Source organism: Lepidochelys kempii, chromosome 1 (assembly GCF_965140265.1).
Source record: "Lepidochelys kempii isolate rLepKem1 chromosome 1, rLepKem1.hap2, whole genome shotgun sequence".
In the NCBI taxonomy this organism is placed as follows: Eukaryota; Metazoa; Chordata; order Testudines; family Cheloniidae; genus Lepidochelys; species Lepidochelys kempii.
This window is the reverse complement of record NC_133256.1, coordinates 347,861,526-347,881,281: the sequence shown is the minus strand read 5'-3', so window position 1 is coordinate 347,881,281 and position 19,756 is coordinate 347,861,526. Positions and strand designations below refer to the sequence as shown.

The window sequence follows — 19,756 nt, the reverse complement described above, 5'->3', positions numbered from 1 at the left end:
CTCTGAACCCCAATTATCATCTCCTTCACTATGACCTTGGTTATTGCTACAAGATACAGTTGTGGAGGGCCAAATCCAGCAGAAGAGAAGAAATATTGGCAGCAGCTATTGAGGCCTTCAAAAAGGCTGTGCAGAAAGATCCAGCCTCTGTGTTTTCAAGGCTGGCTTTAGCTGACATGTATGGAGAAAACACACCTCACTACCGAGAAGAGATTTATCTCAATCTCCTGAGTGAAATGCCCAGCCTCAGCAAGAGGTGTTAGCGGGCAGTCTGCCGTCACTGGGGAAATTTCCTCTTGTACCAGCAGAAGTCAGTGTGGGAGGCAGCTGAGATGTATAAAGCAGGTTTCGCCATTCCAGACAACTACCCGGAGAGGCAACTACTGAAAAGGAAGTTGGAAAAGGTGGCAGAAATATTCCAGCAGAACTCCCAAACCACTGAGGCTGAGACCATACGTGACTTCATTCACGATACTGAAAGTCGTTCTCTTGAATAAAGGAGGAAGTCCACTCATGGCAACAATAGAGCAGGAGACTGGAGATGTGGAGAACATGGGGGATCCTTTCCCTTCCCTGGGCACCCCAAGACCTCCTTCTGAAGTGAGTCACTTTCCCCACCTGTGTAACAATGACATTCGTGTTGCAAATGATTCAGACCATGGCACATGCTGCTGCTGCTGCTGCTAATTATTATTAGCTACCTGTCTTGTGGTCACACCTAGGAGCCCAGACATGGACCAGGACCCCATTGTGTCTGGCCCCAAAGAGTCTACAGTCTGCAACAAGAGACAACAGGAGGGAACCAGCAGACGGACAGGGGAGCACAGGGAGACAATACTGGTCAGCGAAATGGACAGTGGCCTCAGCCCACCAGCTATCCAGCCATTGTCAAGTGTTTTGTAAGTATCACCGCAGAGGAGAGTTTAGCTTCTGATACTGAGCAGCTGTTTCTCCTCAGAGGGGACGGTGTGACCATCCTTGTCTCTACGCAAACCTACCCTCCAGCTCTGCGGCCTTCCAACATCCACGCAGAAAATAGGTGTGGAGATTCTTCTAACAGCGTTGAGTTTTTGCATTTGCATAGATGAGTGCCTGTAATGGGAATAATTATATAGACACATCTTTGCTTTCCACATCTCACCCTGACCATGACTCACATTTACATGGCACCAGTTTCCCCAGCTTGTTGTGGATCTGATTTATTGTAAATGAAGTAAAAACATAAGTTACAGAGAAAACAGAAATAAATCAGTCTCTTCCTTTGTGTTGGAACATTGCTTCTCCTGTCTCTAGACTGCATCAGGGTGAGCAGCACACACAGGACCCCACGGGCACGTCGAGCTCACAGTAAAGCACCGTGACAGTCACTAACAGAACACGAACTGTCCCACATTGAGGTGTCATTACAGGAGGTTTTGCAACAAATTGATAAACTAAACAGTAATAAGTCACCAGGACGAGATGGCATCACCCAAGAGTTCTGAAGGAACTCAAATGTGACATTGCAGAACTACTAACTGTCGTCTGTAACCAATCATTTAAATCGGCTTCTTCACCAAATGACTGGAAGACAGCTAATGTGAGGCCATTTTTTTTAAAAGGCTCCAGAAGTGACTCTGGCAATTACAGGCCAGTAAACCTGACTTCAGTACTGTTACAAATTACACCTGGTAGGACACACACACAAATGCTACGAATTACACCTGGTAGGACACGCACACAAATGCTGCAAATTATACCTGATAGGACACGCACAGTTCGAATCTAGGCTGAGGCACATAAACAAAGTCCACAACTGCAGAGTTCCCAAAAGACACTAAGTTTATTACGCTCGAGCGTGGTGCCCCCCGCTAGCCAGGAGGGGACCCTGAGTACAGATTATACAAAGGTTATATACTTTTTAGCAAAGCATGTTGCCTTCATGCATCGGAAACCTTAGCCAATAAACAAACCCTTGTCTTATCTACCACCTATCCCTGCTTGGTGCATTCCTCGTGCTATACCAGTATGTTAATTACACAGCATGGTCCTAAAGCCATGCATCAGTAACCTTTTTTATCAGGATGGGAGGCCTCACATCAAGTCCAAGAGACAGAGAGTTAGAGACTGACAAAAACCAGATACTGGGAGTCAAGGCAGGCTGGAGACAAGGAGGAGGATTTTCACGGGGATTCAGTATCTAACGATCACTCCTCCTGGTGTATGATGTGCTGGCATTTAAACAATGGTGGGCCCCAAACCAAAATGGAGTCACATGTGCTAACTTTTCCTTAACAGTACCAGGAAAACTGGTTGAAACTAACTATAGGAAAGAACAGAATTATCAGCCACATTGATGAACAGGATTTGCTGGGAAAGTGTCAACATGTATTTAGATTTTCAGAAAGCCTTTGGCAAGGTCCCTCACCAAAGGCTCTTAAGCAAAGTAAGCGGTCATGGGATAAGAAGGAAGGTCTTCTCGCAAAGAGATCTCACAAAACTGGGTGAGTGGGCAACAAAATGGCAGATGAAATTCAATGTTGATAAATGAAAAGTAATGCACATTGGAAAACATAATCCCAACTATACATAGAAAATGATGGGGTCTAAATTAGCTGTTACCACTCAAGAAAGATCTTGGAGTCATTGTGGAGAGTTCTCTGAAAACATCCACACAATGTGCAGCGACAGTCAAAAAACCAAACAGAATGTTGGGAATCATTAGGAGAAGGATAGATAAGAAGACACAAAATATCTTATTACCTCTCTTTAAATCCATGGTACGCCCACCTCTTGAATACTGCATGCAGATGTGGTTCCCCCATCTCAAAAAAGATATATTGGAATTGGAAAAGTTTCAGAAAAGGGCAACAAAAATGACTAGGGGTATGGAACGGTTTCCATATGGGGAGGGATTAATAAGACTGGGATTTTTCAGCTTGGGGGTCACCAAATGAAATGAATAGGCAGCAGGTTTAAAACAAACAAAAGGAAATATTTCTTCACCCAACACACAGTCAACCTGTGGAACTCTTTGTTGTGAAGGCCAAGACTATAACAGGGTTCAATAAAGAACTAGATCAGTTCCTGGAGGATAGGACCATCAATGGCTATTAGCCAGGATGGGCAGGGATGGTGTCCCTAGCCCCTGTTTGCCAGAAACTGGGAATGGGCGACAGGGGATGGATCACTTGATGATTCCCTGTTCTGCTCATTCCCTCTCAAGCACCTGGCAGTGGCCGCTGTGCGAAGACAGGAGACTGGGCTAGATGGACCATTGGTCTGACTCAGTATGGCCGTTCTTATGTACTTAAGAGCCAAGGCTGAAGTTTCACAAGTGCCAGAGCGGTGTCAGTGAGAAGTAAATGAGAATCAGGCCTTGTGACACTTTACTACGTTTTCCGTCTGTTGCTAAGGGCTTGTCTACACACAAACACGGAGCTGCTTTCGCTCCATTGGTACAGCCCTCCAAGGTGGCTGCCACTGTTAGGCCACTTGTCCCCGCCATGGTTGAGGTCACCTGTGCTAGACGCTTAGCAGGCTGCTGGGATTGGCTCCCAGAACTGGATGGGTGTATTTCTGATATCCCTCGGCAGAGGTGCCGACTTCCTGAGTTCCCCAGGGGGCGGGCTCAACCCCTTCCCCGCCCCAGGCCCCACGCCCACTCCAGCCCTTCCCCAAGACCCCACTCCTACCCCACCTCTTCCTGCCTCCGCTCCTCCCCCTCGCCCCAGCACCTCCTGCATGAGGTTACTATTAGATCAGCGTCTCCAGGTCCTGTCCCCCTGAGCTGGTCTCTTCCCACCCACTGCCCCACGGCCCTTTGCCCTACTCAGGCAGTGGGAGAGAGTCGGGGCTTCTCTATTGGGTTTAGGTGTTTCTATGGTGCCTTATCATCGAGATCTCTTCTTTCAGGGACCCAAAGGCTTTTCTCCCCTGTCTCTGCAGTACAGACGCTGGAGGTGGACAGATCGCTCCCTGTATCACTACAAAGCTTGGAACACCGGGGAACCAAACAATGATCATGGTGTCGAGTACTGTACTGAGCTGCTGAATTACAGGGGTAAGCAGATGGTTCAAACACACATGCACCAACAAAGCAGCCAAGACAGGACCCTAGCCACACCCTCCAGCTCTCTCTGTGGAGATGGCCCCCTGTCCTGTCAGCCTGCCTGTCTCCCTCAGCTCACACTGCCACTCCCTCTCCTCTCAACTCACCTGGTAACTCCTCCCCCACGCATCCCAGTTTGAGGTTCAGCTCCAGTCAAAGGCAGGCCATACAGTACATTTGGCCCCAGACAATCAGTTAAACGGAAAGACCCAAGCAGAGCTATTGTCCACTAGATGATGTGCAGGCAGGGTATGGGTTCTTCAGTTGGTGCCTTTGGCACCCTGATTCTGGAGGCAGCCGGGGGGCTATTTTGGCCCCGGGGCAATTTAGAGCAGCCTCAGGACTGCTTTGACAGCGGCAGTAACAACCTGGACGGCCAGAGCACAGGAGCTTCCGCCACATCCCAGCCTGTCCCCTATGCTGGGGAGGCCAGGGTTGGGCAAAGGCAGATGTCTCTCTTCTGGGTTCCCCTATGCAAGAGGAATCCCCAGCTGGCCATTTAAGCCAGCTTTCTGCTGTCCATGTTGCTGGAGTGGCGTGGGGGGTGGAGCGGGGCTGTAGGTCTCATCCCATTCACTGACAATAGGACAGAGAGCTGGGTGAACAGGGAAAGCTCACTCGCTAATTCATGAATTAGCCCCATTCTTCATGGGGCTCTGCTAGTCACACAGATTCGCCCAGCCTCAGATGCTCACGAGTCTGAGTGTTCTATTCCCAGCCCTGCCACTGATCTCCTGGGTGACCTTGGGCAAGTCACTTCCCCACTGTGGGCCTCACTTTCCCCTCCCACCTCTTGTCTCCTTAGACTGTGCACTCTCCGGAGCAGGGATTGTCTGTTAGTATGTGCATGCATAGCACCTAGCACCAAGAGGCCCCGTCGTGCTCTCATCAGACATATTCCAACACAATAGAAGAGGGTTGTGACGGGTTGAATCACAGAAAACCCCTTGGGGCTGCCAACTGATGTGCCAAGACTACTTCTGCCCCTGTTTTCCCTGGCAGCTTGGGACTTCAGTGCCCTGCCTGGTTTGAGCCAGACATGCTTACCTGCTGCAAACACAGGCCCAGGTCTGAACCATGTCCCCCAACAGCTGCAGGCTTAACTGAAAACAGCTTAAGAAGTGTTCCTGTCTCTAACACTCAGATGCCCAGCTCCCAATGGGGTCCAAACCCCAAATAAATCTGTTTTACCTTGTATAAAGCTTATACAGGATAAACTCATAGATTCTTCGCCCTCTATAACACTGTTAGAGAGATATGCACAGCTGTTTCTCCCCCTCACCCCCCCCCCAACCAAGTATTAATACATAATCTGGGTTAATTAATCAGTAAAAAGTGATTTCATTAAATACAAAAAGTAGGGTTTAAGTGGTTCCAAGTAGTAACAGACAGAACAAAGTGAATTACCAAGCAAAATAAAATAAAGCACACAAGTCTAAACCTAATACAGTAAGAAAGTGATTACAGAGGAAACCTCACGCTCAGAGATGTTTCAGTAAGCTTCTTTTGCAGACTAGGCTCCTTCTAGTCTGGGTCCAGCAATCACTCACACCCCTATGGTTACGGTCCTTTGTTCCAGTTTCTTTCAGGTATCCCTTGGGGTGGAGAGGCTATCTCTTGAGCCAGCTGACGACAAAATGGAGAGGTCTCCTAGGGGTTTAAATAGACTCTTGTGGGCGGACACCCCTCCCTCTCTCTATGTAGAATACAGCTACAAACAGGAGTTTTAGGTCACATGGGCAAGTCACATGTCCATGCATGACTCAGAACTTACAGGTAGCAGCTATTGTTCACATGCTACCTTGAACGTCCTCAGGTAGACTTCTTATGTGGATTGGAGTCTTCCAAGATCCATTGTCTGTTAAGTGTTTCTTGATTGGGCACTTAACTTGCAAATTCCTTTCTAACGAAGCTGACCAAATGCCTTACTAAAGCTACTTAAAATCAAACAAGTACACAGCCAATATTCATAACTTTGAGTACAAAAATGATACATGCATACAGATATATTCAGTAGACCATAACCTTTGCAGAGATATGTTACCTAAAATATATTCCAGTTATGTCCTATTTACTTTCATAAGCAGATTTCCATAAAGCATTATGGGGTGCAATGTCACAAGGGTCTTCCACTATCACTCTTACACAGCATCTCTCATGGAATGATGGAGCCTGTCCCTGTCTGAGACACATGGGCCTTCATCTCCAGCCTCCTCATCCTTGCAGCCTCATGCACAGGAGCTGGGGTCTTCTCTCAGCAGTGTGCAATGAGGAGAGACATCACTATAAGGGCAGGAATGGCCCCACTCGCCCTTCCATTGCCCCAGTGATTGGTTTTGCCTTCTACATTTTAAGAACTGGAATGATAAAGACTGTCATACGAAAAATGGCTACGTTTGCAAGTATCGACCCTAACGAGGAGAGTCGCTCGCCTGCGCCTGAAGGGGGAGCTCAGCGCCTCGGATGCAAAAGAACTGGGCTCCTTGGGCATGATCAGACAAGGTCCCAGACTTTCCGATGCCTTTGCTGCATCAAGGGACAGTCCTCTCCCTCCCTGAGAGACCAGATCTCACTTCCCCAGCTGCAAACTCTCTTCTCCGAAGTGTGTCTGTTCTAGTTACACTCCTGCCCCTTCCCCTCAGTGGCTGCAGCCCACAACAAGAATAAACTCTCCTGAGCATGCAGTTCTGTGTGTGTCTCCTCTGTCCCAATCCTGGCCCTGCATAGAGGCATCCATCCAGCCCCCTCTGACTGTGTTCTGAACTGCCCAGATCTCAGTGGAGGAGAGGAAGGGGACCCTCAGAGGGAGGCAGGATGGGCCTGGCCTTTTGGATAAGGGACAGGACTTGGTCTCCCTCTAGATATCTGCAATAACCAGAGTTTCTTCTCTCTTCTGGCCCACCCATCTCCTCCTGATCTCATCTCCACTCAGACACACAAAGCAGGGACGTTTCTAGCGGTTGTGTAAACATCAGGCCCCACCAGAGCTGGAAGCATTTGCCACAGTACTAAGCAGGCTGAGGTCCCTGAATACCACCCCTTGGACCTTTTTCCAACTGGTCAGTGTTGGACAGTGACTGGGTTATGTTACTATTCCTGGGGGAATTCTGCACCACTGTGTGTGCAGAAAACATGCCCCTGCCCCCCACACTAAGCCCTTCCACACTTGGATCCTGCTGGGCTGAGCCTGCCTGCCCACACCTGGTGTGCCCGGTGCAGAGGGGCAGGGCCCTGGGAGTTTCGGGGGAGGTCCAGCCCTTGCGCTGTATCAGGGTCCAGAGCAACCTCACTGCCGAGTCCTGTCCTGGGGGGTCGGGGGGTGCTGCAGCGTGATCTCCCACTTCCGTGCAGCCAGTGGCCTGTGCTCCCCACTGCCACACTGGAGCATCCACATTTACTTATTAACAAATAAAATTTGCAGAATTTTAAAATACTGTGCACAGAATTTTTATTTTTTTGGTGCAGAATTCCCTCAGGAGTAGTTAACACCTTTGGCCCATCTAAATTAATACAACAGGCCCTGACCTGAGTGGCACCTCTAGGCGTGGCCTACCACAATGTAACTTCAGCCTTCTGCATGGTGGAGTCAGCAGCACCCACACAGGTTCAATATCTAGGGGTTCCTCCTAACACTGCCACAAAGAACTGGCTCGAGCCCCCCCACCGCAGTAATCTGGGAAAACTTAACACCGCCCCGGGCGCCTCCAAGAGACAATACGTCCCCACTCACAGGCACTGACTCTGTGTTTTACAAAAGAGAACTGCTATTGAAAGGGAAAGGGAACCCAGCATTAGTTTGGGAAAACATCACAACCACATTCAAACACATGTGATCATAAGCCAAGCCAACCCCACAGCACACTTTTGTTAGGTGGGTTCATTTTCGTATGTTTTGTGACTACAGGAATCCATGTTGGTTTCAAAATGGAATTTTATGCCCACGTGAGCTATAGGTCCATTTTCCCGCTCTTTTATTTCTCCTGGAGTTGTAAACAATTTCCAGTCAGAATTGGTTTTCCTAAGGGGTTTCCCAGAAGGGGCTTCCCGCCTTTTCTAAGGGGTTTCCCGGGCAAGTGTATAAAAAGCTGCCCCGAACATGGCCTCAGGGCTGTCCAACTGAGTGGCAGCTAGGGACGGTCATGGGTCGTGGGTCTTACCTGCAGACATCTATCCATCCTAGGGATTTTCCTCCAACAGCTTCCTCACCTCTAAAGAGAAGAGAGGACAAGAAACAGCACTTACCTTTCTCATCGTCCATCGCTGTGCTCCTGAGCGTACCATTTGTTCTGTTTTCCTGTGGCCCCGAAGGAACATCAAGGGACTCCTTGGAGCTCCTCTCCAAAGCCTTGCCGTTAGCCAGAGGATTGAGGTCCCAAGCACCTGCTGTCGCTTTGATCTGTGAAGATGGTTTTTATATCTGTATTGTAGGGTTGAGTTTGGGGGTAATCACTGTATTGTGCAATTTTGCTCTTTATTCCCCTTCTTATTTCTCCCACTCTTTGTTATAAACCCTTCAATACACTTTATTTGATTTTACCTTTACTGATTGACTCCTCATTATTTAGGGTGGGAGGGGTCCTCTTTGCAGGAGAAGGGATCCTTCCAGATGACAGACGCTGGACAGGGAGGCCGAACCTAGGGAGACTGAAAGCATAAGGATCTCTTTTCTTATCACACACACACACACACACTCCTCCTTTGCCTTTCAGTCCTTTTCCCCTTTAACACAGGGCAGTGTCTTTTGCCTCAGTTTCCCAGCTGCTGGTGGGAAAGTCCGAGGAATGAATGTCCCATTAGCACATCGCTCCCCTCTCCCTCCACTGCACCCCACTCACAGTTGGCTGTCCTTGGTCAGCAAAGACCCAGAGCTCAGAGGGGCCTTCATGTGGGTTCGCCTCCCACCCCCACCCAGGACGTGCATCGAGCACAACGGACCCTGCTGCCACCCTTCCCTCTGCCACCATCGGTCACCCCGGCGCTGCTGCTGCTTCTCTGCCGCCACCCGCTGCTCTCTGCGATGCCACGTTCTCAGGTCCCACCACTGAACCCAGCGCTCGGTGGGTAGCGGGAAACCTCACTGCTCAGGCGCTCTCTTTCCCTGCACCACTGTCCTTCACCAGGTCGATGGCTCGGCAGCTAGAGCTCATCATCAGTGATTTCAGCCCTAGTGACCCCTTAACAGAACAGCTCTCAATTGCGTCAAGTAGCTCTGTCTTTACACCAGGCCTTCTCACAACAAAATTTGTGGTGGCCACCATGCATCCACCAACTCTTGCTGGTGGCTGCTCTGACAATTCTTCCCAAAAGACTTAATTAACTTTAGGAAAAACAAACAAATATGCACATGGACACGTCCATGCCATTGTAATTTATCTAAATGTAGGGTTTGTATTTTGCAGACTCAATAATAAAAATAATGTACAGGTGTCTCTATTGTTTACTAGACCCAAATGCAATAGAAACACAAATAAGGTGCTTTGAACGTTCTTATCTTTTTTGTTGTTTCTTTGGCTTTTTTGGTAAAAGGTGGATGTCTGTATGACAGTTTGACCCGGACGTTGCTCCTAGTCTTGTGCTCTGGGCAGGAGCGACTCACCGTGCCAGGGAGCTGCCAAACCCTGTAGTTACAGCAACTGTAGGAAGTTTATGTCCAACCTAAACCTCCCTGGCTGCAATTTAAGCCCATTGCTTCTTGTCCTGTCCTCAGAGGTTAAGAAAAACAATTTTTCTCCCTCCTCCTTGTAACAACCTTTTACGTACTCATGTAAATACAGAAGTCTTTTTCCCCCATCCCATCACTAGATGTTAGAGGAGAGCTCAGTCACTCCCTGCTCACATAGCCACTGGGAGCTGACAACAGGAAGGGGTTCGGAGGGTTAACAGCCCATGGGGAACACGGATCCCTCCCACCAGCTGGACACCCCAGTTACTCAACCCTGCACAGAGACCAGGCATGAGGGGCAGACGCAGCCCGGCTTCTATGCCACCCAACCCCTGCAACCCTCTGCAGGGCCCCACAGAGCCAGGATCAGCCCCAGCACAGCAGTTGGGGGGGGGGTGTGCGGGGGGGAATGTGTTCACAGGGGCATGCATGTGAGTCGTGCAAGTGTTCGCAGGAGGGGGGTGTGGGGAGGGGGATGTTCAGAGGGGAAGGGTGGGTGACGTCTCTCCTGCTGCCCCCACTCCCCGTCCTGGGCACCTGCCAGCTCTTTGTACAGAGATCAGGAAGCTGAAACGCAGAGAAATGAAACCTAAAGGGAGCGTGAGGAATCAGAAAGAGCTGGGCCGGAAACGCAGCAGGCTATGGTGAGGCCCCACCCCCTGCCAGCCTGCCTCACTCTGGGGAGAATGCATTCGGCTGGCAAGGCCTCGGGCTGCTCTGAGAGCCTCGGATGACCGGGGCTGGGGAGCCCACGGGACATGATGGGATTTGTCCCTTTAAGGAGCATTTAAGCATCTCCAGCAAGGAGCTCTCAGCTGGGAGCTGGTCAGGGCCCGTTAACCCTCGCAAGCCCAGGCCTCAGGCACCGACACCCCCCAACAAAAAGCAACCGCGGCTTTGCATCCCCTTTAAATAAATTGCTCTAGATGTGGCCCTAGGGTGCTGGCTGTTCCCCCCTCACCCCTCAATGATGGGACAGTCCCCCCTACCGATCGAGGGCAGAGAACCAGGCAAACGATTCCCTGAGTGTGTTGAAATCGGCTTTTTAAGTGTATTGTCTTTATGCTGCTGCTCCCCCTGCTTCCTTCTCCTAGGATCACAAACTCTTTATCGCTGTGTAGTCACTTTCACCCAAGTTGCCTTCCACCTTCAGATTCACAGCCAGCTCCTCCCTATTAGTGAGAAGGAAATGGCAACTAGCCACCGGCCTTCCCCCCTTTACATCCTCCACCTTCTGAAACAAAACAAAATGTATATTTAAAAAACCCTCTGGAAAGACGCTTCTCCCTCTGGGAGAGGAGAAACCAAACATGTGACAGGTGTGAGTCACAGTAATTAATGCACAGCTGGAAAGCGCTCAGACACTGCAATGAGGAGCAGAGCGTAAGAACCGATGTAGGACGGAACAGAAGAGACCCCCACACTGTCCCCACAGCGCAGTGAACCAGGCAGGGGCCCCACGGAGATAGAACGCGATCGTCTCATTGAGGAGCGCACCAGCATGCGGCAGTACAAAGGGAAGAGATGAGGCTGCACAGGGAACCTGGGTAACGATGCAGCCTCTGGCGGGACACAACGGAGAGTATCAGTTCAGGACAAATTGCTTAGAGCAGGGCAGTTACAGCCCAAGGTTGGGTTTCCTTTACTATTAAGGCACACCGAACCAGCCAAACAGATCACTTGGTCTCACCCCACTGGCTAACCATAAGTCACACAAGCAATTCCCTTCGACACTCCGGTTCCCCAGTATCACCACCAGGGCCACTCGTTATGGGGACGACTGGTTATGAAAACCAATACCCCAATAAAAAAAAACGGTTCTCCCAAACCTAAAGGACCAAGCCCCAGACCCAAGTCAATATACAAGTCAGATCTTACCCACAAATCACACTGTTGCCAATCCTTTAGAATCTAAAAGTTTACTCATTGAAAGAAAGAAATATAGATGAGAGCTAAAATTGCTTAAATGGAATCAATGACATACAGTGATGGCAAAGTTCTTGGTTCAGGCATGTCGTAGTGATGGAATAAACGGCAGGTTCAAATCAAGTCTCTGGAGAACATCCCCAGCTGGGATGGGTCATTCAGTCCTTTGTTCAGAACTTCAGTGTAGCAAAGTCTCTCCAAAGGTAAGAAACAGGATTGAAGATAAAATGGAGGGATTTCCAGGGCCTTTTATATCCTCTGCCATGTGGAAGGACACCCCTTTGTTCTTACTGTGGAAAATCACAGCAGCAAGATGGTGTCTGGAGTCACTTGGGCAAGTCACATGTCCCTGCATGACTCAATTCTTTTACAGGGAGAGCAGCCATTGCTCACATGCTACCTTGAACATTCCCAGGAAGACTTCTCATGTGAATTGGAGTCTCCCAAGGTCCACTGTCAGTTAAGTGTTTCTTGACTGGGCACTTATTGAGAATAGTCCCTTCTCAAGAAGCTGACCAAATGCTTCCCTGAGGCTACTTAGAATCAAGCACATTGAGATACAAGTACATAGCCAATGTTCATCACTTCAACCACAACAACGATAGACCCATACAGACAGCATAATCCTACCCAGCCAACTCTAACCTCTCCATAGACACCTCACACCACAACCTCTGTACAATATTTGCTGCAACTATATAACAGTGGTTGCAACAATGATCTATACGGTCACAGGTCATGTCAATAACGTCACAACCTGACTATTATTTCCTCACTTTAGAGGGTTTCATTTGTATGTGGGGGAGGCATTTTCAAAAGTGCCCAAGTGACTGAGGAGCAGGGATCACGCTGGCAGCCAATGGGGCCTGGGTGACTAAACCGGGCGGGGGGCCTTTGGAAAGTCGCACCCTGCGCGGATAAAGCTGGGGGAGGTTCGGGGAGAGGAGGAGACCTGGGGGAGCAGGTACAAAGCTCTCACCTTTGGCTAATTGCCCTGCCTCCGTCATCGCCCTCTGCTCCTCGCTGCTCCGTGCCCCAGGCAGGGCCCTGGAAGTGCGTGAGGGCGATACGAACACCCCCCGGTGGTGGGGAAGGGCTGGCCGGGGCCGGGACGCGGGCAACCGGTTCGGGGCAGGGGGCTGTGGAGCTGGTTGGGGGCTAGCAGGGAGCGCCCGCGGCGCGGTGATGGTGAGTGACCCCGTCCGTGCCCTGGGAAGCCCAGGCCAGGATTGTACGTGTGCAAGAGCGTGTGTGCACACACCCCCCCACACACACACAAACACACACACCCATAACTAGTCCCATGTCACCCAGGGAGCTGCAGGTGGCGACTCAGGCTGAGGGGACGCTGAAGCTGACAAGTGGAAGGGAAAGTTAAGTTTCAGTTTCCTTTTCTCCTGCTCACTGCCGCTTTCCGGGGAAATGCAGCTCCCCAGCCAAACCAGTGAGATCCCCAGCTAGCAACCCGCCCTGCATAAGAAGGGCAGCATCGTCCGGGCGGCCACAGTCCAGCCTGCCCGGGCAGAACTCGGGTCTCTCCCAGAACCGGGCACGTCCACACCTTGGGAAGAAACCCGGGGCAGTGAAAGGAGCCGTCACCTCCCCTGGCCGGGCTGGGACTCAGCGGATCGCAATGAGGTAGGAGCATTGGGGTCGCTGGGCGGGGGGGACATTTCCAGCCAGGGCTAAAGTCAGGCAGCTTTCCACCCCCCTCTGCGCATTTCTGGGGCTGTAAATCTCCGGCTTTGAAAGCTCTGGGGCGGGGTCACTCTGGGGTAATTCTGCGTCCTGTTGACTCTCCAGGCTGGTGCCTCTCAGGTCAAGTGCAGGTCACTGTTGGCACCTCGCCCTGCGAGCTCCCCTCGCTCCACCTTCACGGAGAGCTCCCCCTCTGGCCAGCTGTCACTCCGGCTTCGCTCCGCATCAACGGAGGAGTCGGTAAGAGAGTGCCCCCCCCCCAGCCCTGTCCCCCCCTCTCCGTTGTGTTTCAGAGTAGCAGCCGTCTTCGTCTGTATTCACAAAAAGAAAAGGAGGATTTGTGGCACCTTAGAGATGAACCAATTTATTTGAGCATAAGCTTTCCTGAGCTACAGCTCAGGAAACCTGGCTGCTGGGGGGGAGAGATTAATTCTGATCCCTGGGGAGCTGGAGCCAAGGGGCAGCCGGGGGGGTGGGATGGGACCAGCCCAGGAACTGCAGAGAGAAAAGGCAGCAGCAGCAGGAGCCCGGAGCTACAGCGCCGGGGAGGCTGCAGGGAGGGGAACCAGCTGCTTGCAAGGGGGGGCTCTTGTGAACGCTCAGCCTGGAGCTGAGACCACGTCACCCCACTGCCCCCCCAGCACCACCCTGAGCGCAGGGCACCGGCACCAGACCAGAGCGCAGGGACAGCTGGAGGGAGTGCGGGGGGGGGGGGGGCGGCTATGTGTCTAGCAAGGCAGAGGGGGGAGTCCTGTGAGTCTAACAAGGCGGGGGGGAGGATTGTTCTATTGTTCAGTGTGGTGCTTGTTCCAGGCTGACTATATTTCAGGTTCCCAAAAACACTTCCTTATTTAGTTTCTCCACACCAGTCATGACTGTATAGACTGCAATCATATCCCCCCTTAGTCGTCTCTTTTCCAAGATGAGCAGTCCCAGTCTTATTAATCTCTCCTAACATGGAAGCCGTTCCATGCCCCTAATCATTTTTGTTGTCCTTTTCTAAACCTTTTCCAATTCCAATTTATCTGTTTCGAGATGGGGCAACCACATCTGCACGCAGGATGCACAGCAGGGGGAGGGGTGTAACAGGCCTCGATTGTCTCAATTAAATGTCCGGAGACAGAATATTTACATTCTGCCGACCCTCAGAATCTCCCCATTACATTTCTCTCCTGCCTACTGACTAGAGTGGGCCCCGTTCCCATTGATACTAAGGTTATGGCTACAGTGCAGTCACAGGTGTGTCTAGCTCAGGTAGGCATCCCCGTGCGAGCTTTAATCTAACTAGTGGGACTAAAACGAGCAGTGAAGCCGCAGTGGCACAGACCCGGATGTGGGCTAGAAACAATACTACATACCCGGGGGGCCAGACGGGCTTGCAGGTCCTGCACCGCCAAGCGTCACTGCTGGTTTTAGCTGTGATATCTAGGTTACAGCTAGTGCCGGAAGGGCAGCCCATGCTACGGTCCCACCTCTCACTGCAGGGTAGGCACACCCTGCGGCCATTTCACAGCACCCTGGCCGTGCGAAGGGGCCTTTCTATTTACACTCGCTTTACGCTGCCAGCGTGTTGGGAACTAGCCTTTGTGTAAATGAGAGTCAGGCCCTTCCTGTCTCCTTGGATAAATGGCCCCCATTGAAGTCAGTGCGAGACTCTCTCTCCACACACACATATACGTATCCCAGGACATAAATGACCCCAGTGGGCAGCCAGATGATTTCCAATGTTTGAGGGGGTTTAAGCGCACCCTGAAGATTCAATTTTCTAGATGTCAGCTCCTTAAAAATGACATTTCTATTAAAGTTAACCCCCATACCTTACATTATTGGTCCATACTGCATTTGCAACCTTAGCTCCAGATTCACCAAGTTCTTACATGGGAAATCCCTTTGTTTTGTAAACTCTGTGTTGTGACATCATGATGTACATTTTGGCTTGGAATAACACGCATCAAATAGTCCAGTTAATAGCTAGCTTCAGCCCTAAAGATGAACTGCACAACAAAACAGTCACTTCTAAATACTCTCACTTAGCAGCTCTGGTGCTGGAGGAGCATTCAAACAGGGAAACACATTTTGAACAAATGTTTTGTACATTGTTATTTCCCCCCTGAGAAATTCTCCTGACGTTACAAAGCGGGGAGCTTTCTGTGACATAACAAATACCACAGGCTGCATCTACTGCAATGAGTCATGGGGTTTTGCAGTGTTGCTTTCTAGGACACAGGAAGTACTAAGAGGATTTCACAAAGGTTAGATTCAACTCATTCATACTGGTCCCATGCATGGGAGAGTGAGGACGTCAGACACTGAAATCCAGGCTTAGTTCTTTGTTGCCACTTAGCAATTTGCTTTTAACCAGAAAGAAACCCTGTCACTCTGTAATCACTGCCCCATCATTGTAGCATGTAGTGGAAATTCATTCAGCCCAAATGGAGTCTCATTTTCCCCTCTCTTTACAGCACTCTGCGTCTGAAGGAGAAGCTGCAGGCCCTCCAGTGCCACTTCACCTGGAACTTTGAAATCAGAGACCAGGTAGATGCAGTTCACCTCCTCCAAACTCTGGCTCTCAGGATTGCCCACACTCACTACCAGAACCAGCCCACGCTCCTTGCCATGCAGGCTTATCTCTGCCACCTGCAAGGGCAATATGAAGACGCTCTGCAAAGCCTTAGAGAAGCCGAAAAGATTCTGCAAAGAGATCACCCAGATAACTTCCCCCGGCAGGTCCTGGTCATTTACGGTAACTACGCCTGGATCTATTATCACTTGGCCCACTATGATTTGGTTGAACTTTACCTGGACAAGGTCAGAAAGATCTGCAGCTCCCTGAAGAGCCGCTCTCCACATGCAGCTCAGATCCCTGAGATACATGCACAGAAAGGCTGGTCTCTCCTAGCAGCAGGCTTCCGCAATGGCAAAGAAGCCACAGAGTGTTTCCAAATGGCATTAAGAGAAGATGAAGCAAATGGGGAATTTCTTGCTGGGTTGGCAATCGCAGCCTTTGCATCATGGGATCACTCATACAATTCTACGTCTTGGAATGAAGCCAGAGAGAAGTTGGAAGACATTATCCCTGAACAGCAGCAAAACTATGAAGCTAAGGTGTATTTAGCCGAGATCCTTAAGAAATCGGATAGACAGCGAGCAGAAGCCCTCTTAGAAGATGTTGTTCAGAATAGCCTGGACCCTGAGGTCCTGAGACATGCAGCCAAGTTCTTTGAACGGGAATTCGTTAAAAAAAAAATTTCTATTCTAGAGCGAGCAATCTCTCTGAAACCCAATTATCATCTCCTTCACTATGACCTTGGTTATTGCTACAAGATACAGTTGTGGGGGGCCAAATCCAGCAGAAGAGAAGAAATATTGGCAGCAGCTATTGAGGCCTTCAAAAAGGCTGTGCAGAAAGATCCAGCCTCTGTGTTTTCAAGGCTGGCTTTAGCTGAAATGTATGGAGAAAGCACACCTCACTACCAAGAAGAGATTTATCTCAATCTCCTGAGTGAAATGCCCAGCCTCAGCAAGAAGTGTCAGCAAGCAGTCTGCCTTCACTGGGGAAATTTCCTCTTTTACCAGCAGAAGTCAGTGTGGGAGGCAGCTGAGATGTACAAAACAGGTTTCGCCATTCCAGACAACTACCCGGAGAGGCAACTACTGAAAAGGAAGTTGGAAAAGGTGGCAGAAATATTCCAGCAGAACTCCCAAACCACTGAGGCTGAGGCCATACGTGACTTCATTCACGAGACTGAAAGTCATTCTCTTGAATAAAGGAGGAAGTCCACTCGTGGCAACAATAGAGCAGGAGACTGGAGATCTGGAGAACATGGGGGATCCTTTCCCTTCCCTGGACACACCAAGACCTCCTTCTGAAGTGAGTCACTTTCCCCACCTGTGTAACAATGACATTCGTGTTGCAAATGACTCAGACTATAGCATATGCTGCTGCTGCTGCTGCTAATTATTATTAGCTACCTATCTTGTAGTCACGCCTAGTAGCCAAGACATGGACCAGGACCCCATTGTGTCTGGCCCCAAAGAGTCTACAGTCTGCAACAAGAGACAACAGGAGGGAACCAGCAGACAGATGCAGGAGCAGAGGCAGACAATACTGGTCAGCGAAATGGACAGTGGTCTCAGCCCATCAGCTACCCAGCCATTGTCAAGTGTTTTGTAAGCATCACTGCAGAGCAGAGTTTAGCTTCTGATACTGAGCAGCTGTTTCTACTCAGAGGGACAGTGCAACCATCCTTGTCTCTACGCAAACCTACCCTCCAGCTCTGCTGCCTTCTAATATCCACACAGCAAATAGGTGTGGAGTTTCTTCTAACAGCGTTGAGTTTTTGCATTTGCATTTTGCTGAGTGCCTGTTGTGTGTCTATATAATTATTCCCATCTTTGCTTTCCGCACCTCACCTGACCATGACTTACATTTACATGGCACCAGTTTCCCCAGCTTGTTGTGGATCTGATTTATTGTAAATGAAGTAAAAACATAAGTTACAGAGAAAAGAGAAATAAATCAGTCTCTTTCTTTGTGTTGGAACATTGCTTCTCCTGTCTCTAGACTGCATCAGGGTGAGCAGCACACACAGGACCCCACGGGCACGTCGAGCTCACAGTAAAGCACCGTGACAGTCACTAACAGAACACGAACTGTCCCACATTGAGGTGTCATTACAGGAGGTTTTGGAACAAATTGATAAACTAAACAGTAATAAGTCACCAGGACCATATGGTATCACCTAAGAGTTCTGAAGGAACTCAAATGTGACATTGCAGAACTATTAACTGTCGTCTGTAACCGATCATTTAAATCAGCTTCTGTACCAAATGACTGGAGGATAGCTAATGTGAGGCCATTTTTTTTTAAAGGCTCCAGAAGTGATTCTGGCAATTACAGGCCGGTAAACCTGACTTCAGTACCGGGCAAACGGGTTGAAACTATAGCAAAGAACAGAATGATCAGACACATCAATGAACATGATTTGCTGGGGAAGAGTCAACATGTACTTAGATTTTAAGAAAGCCTTTGATAATGTCCCTCGCCAAAGGCTCTTAAGCAAAGTAAGCTGCCATGAGATAAGAGGGAAGGTCTTCTCATGGATCAGTAACAGGTTAAAAGATAGAAAACAAAGGGTAGGAATAAATGGTCAGTTTTCAAAATGGAGAAAGGTAAACAGTGATGTCCCTCAGGGGTCTGGTCTGGTACCAGTGCTGTTTAACATATTCCTAAATGATCTGGACAAAGGGGTAAGCAGTGAGGTGGCAAAATTTGCAGATGATACAAAATTACGCAAGATAGTTAAGTCTCAGGCAGACTGCGAAGAGGTTTTAAGAGAGCTCACAAAACTGGGTGACTGGGCAACAAATGGCAGATGAAATTCAATGTTGATAAATGCAAAGAAATGCACATGGGAAAACATAATCCCAACTATACATAGAAAATGATGGGGTCTAAATTAGCTGTTACCACCCAAGAAAGATCTTGGAGTCATTGTGAATAGTTCTCTGAAAACATCCACTCAATGTGCAGTGACAGTCAAAAAACCGAACAGAATGTTGGGAATCATTCGGCGAAGTATAGATAAGAAGACACAAAATATCCTGTGGCCTCTATATAAATCCATGGTACGCCCACATCCTGAATACTGCGTGCAGATGTGGAACCCACATCTGAAAAAAGATTGATTGGAATTGGAAAAGTTTCAGAAAAGGGCAACAAAAATTATTAGGGTTATGGAACGGCTTCCATATTGGGAGGGATTAATAAGACTAGGACTTTTCATCTTGGAAAAGAGATGACTAAAGGGGGATATGATAGAGGTCTATAAAATCATGACTGGTGTGGAGAAAGTAAATAAGGAAGTGTTATTTACTCCTTCTCATAAACCGAGAACTAGGGGTCACCAAATGAAATGAATAGGCAGCAGGTTTAAAACAAACAAAAGGAAATATTTCTTCACCCAACGCACAGTCAACCTGTGGATCTCTTTGTTGTGAAGGCAACGACTATAACAGGGTTCAAAAAAGAACTAGATAAGTTCCTGGAAGATAGGACCATCAATGGCTATTAGGAGGTGCTGAGTGTCCCTGGGTCGGAACCTGGGCTAGCCTTTGGGCCCAGGTTCCCCCACCAGCAAAGTGGTATCCCCAAGAAGGGGACAGAGTAGCAGCCGTGTTAGTCTGTCTTTGCAAAAAGAACAGGAGGACTTGTGGCACCTTAGAGACTAACCAATTTATTTGAGCATAAGCTTTCGTGAACTATACTCACTTCAGTATGCATCCGATGAAGTGAGCTGTAGCTCACGAAAGCTCATGCTCAAATAAATTGATTAGTCTCTAAGGTGCCACAAGTCCTCCTGTTCTTTTTGCCAAGAAGG

At 49.3% G+C, this 19,756-nt stretch overlaps 1 protein-coding gene and 1 long non-coding RNA gene across 3 annotated transcripts; one reads left to right on the top strand and one right to left on the bottom strand.

Moving 5' to 3' along the window:
- Nucleotides 1-5,429: 5,429 nt before the first annotated feature.
- LOC140905513 (uncharacterized) lies at nucleotides 5,430-13,636 on the bottom strand. 2 transcript variants are annotated; one of them, XR_012156872.1, is made up of 3 exons: nucleotides 12,658-13,636; nucleotides 8,628-8,734; nucleotides 5,430-8,486 (listed from the first exon to the last, which is right to left on the bottom strand). It is a non-coding gene; the product is annotated as an uncharacterized lncRNA (long non-coding RNA). The 2 variants fall into 2 exon arrangements; XR_012156871.1 differs by having other exon boundaries at nucleotides 8,628-8,725.
- On the top strand, nucleotides 13,033-18,207 carry LOC140905512 (interferon-induced protein with tetratricopeptide repeats 2-like). The gene is made up of 2 exons (XM_073328972.1): nucleotides 13,033-13,316; nucleotides 15,839-18,207. Exons 1-2 carry the CDS (start codon nucleotides 13,312-13,314, stop codon nucleotides 17,142-17,144), a joined length of 1,311 nt encoding a protein of 436 aa, XP_073185073.1. The 5' UTR covers nucleotides 13,033-13,311; the 3' UTR covers nucleotides 17,145-18,207.
- Nucleotides 18,208-19,756: the final 1,549 nt, after the last annotated feature.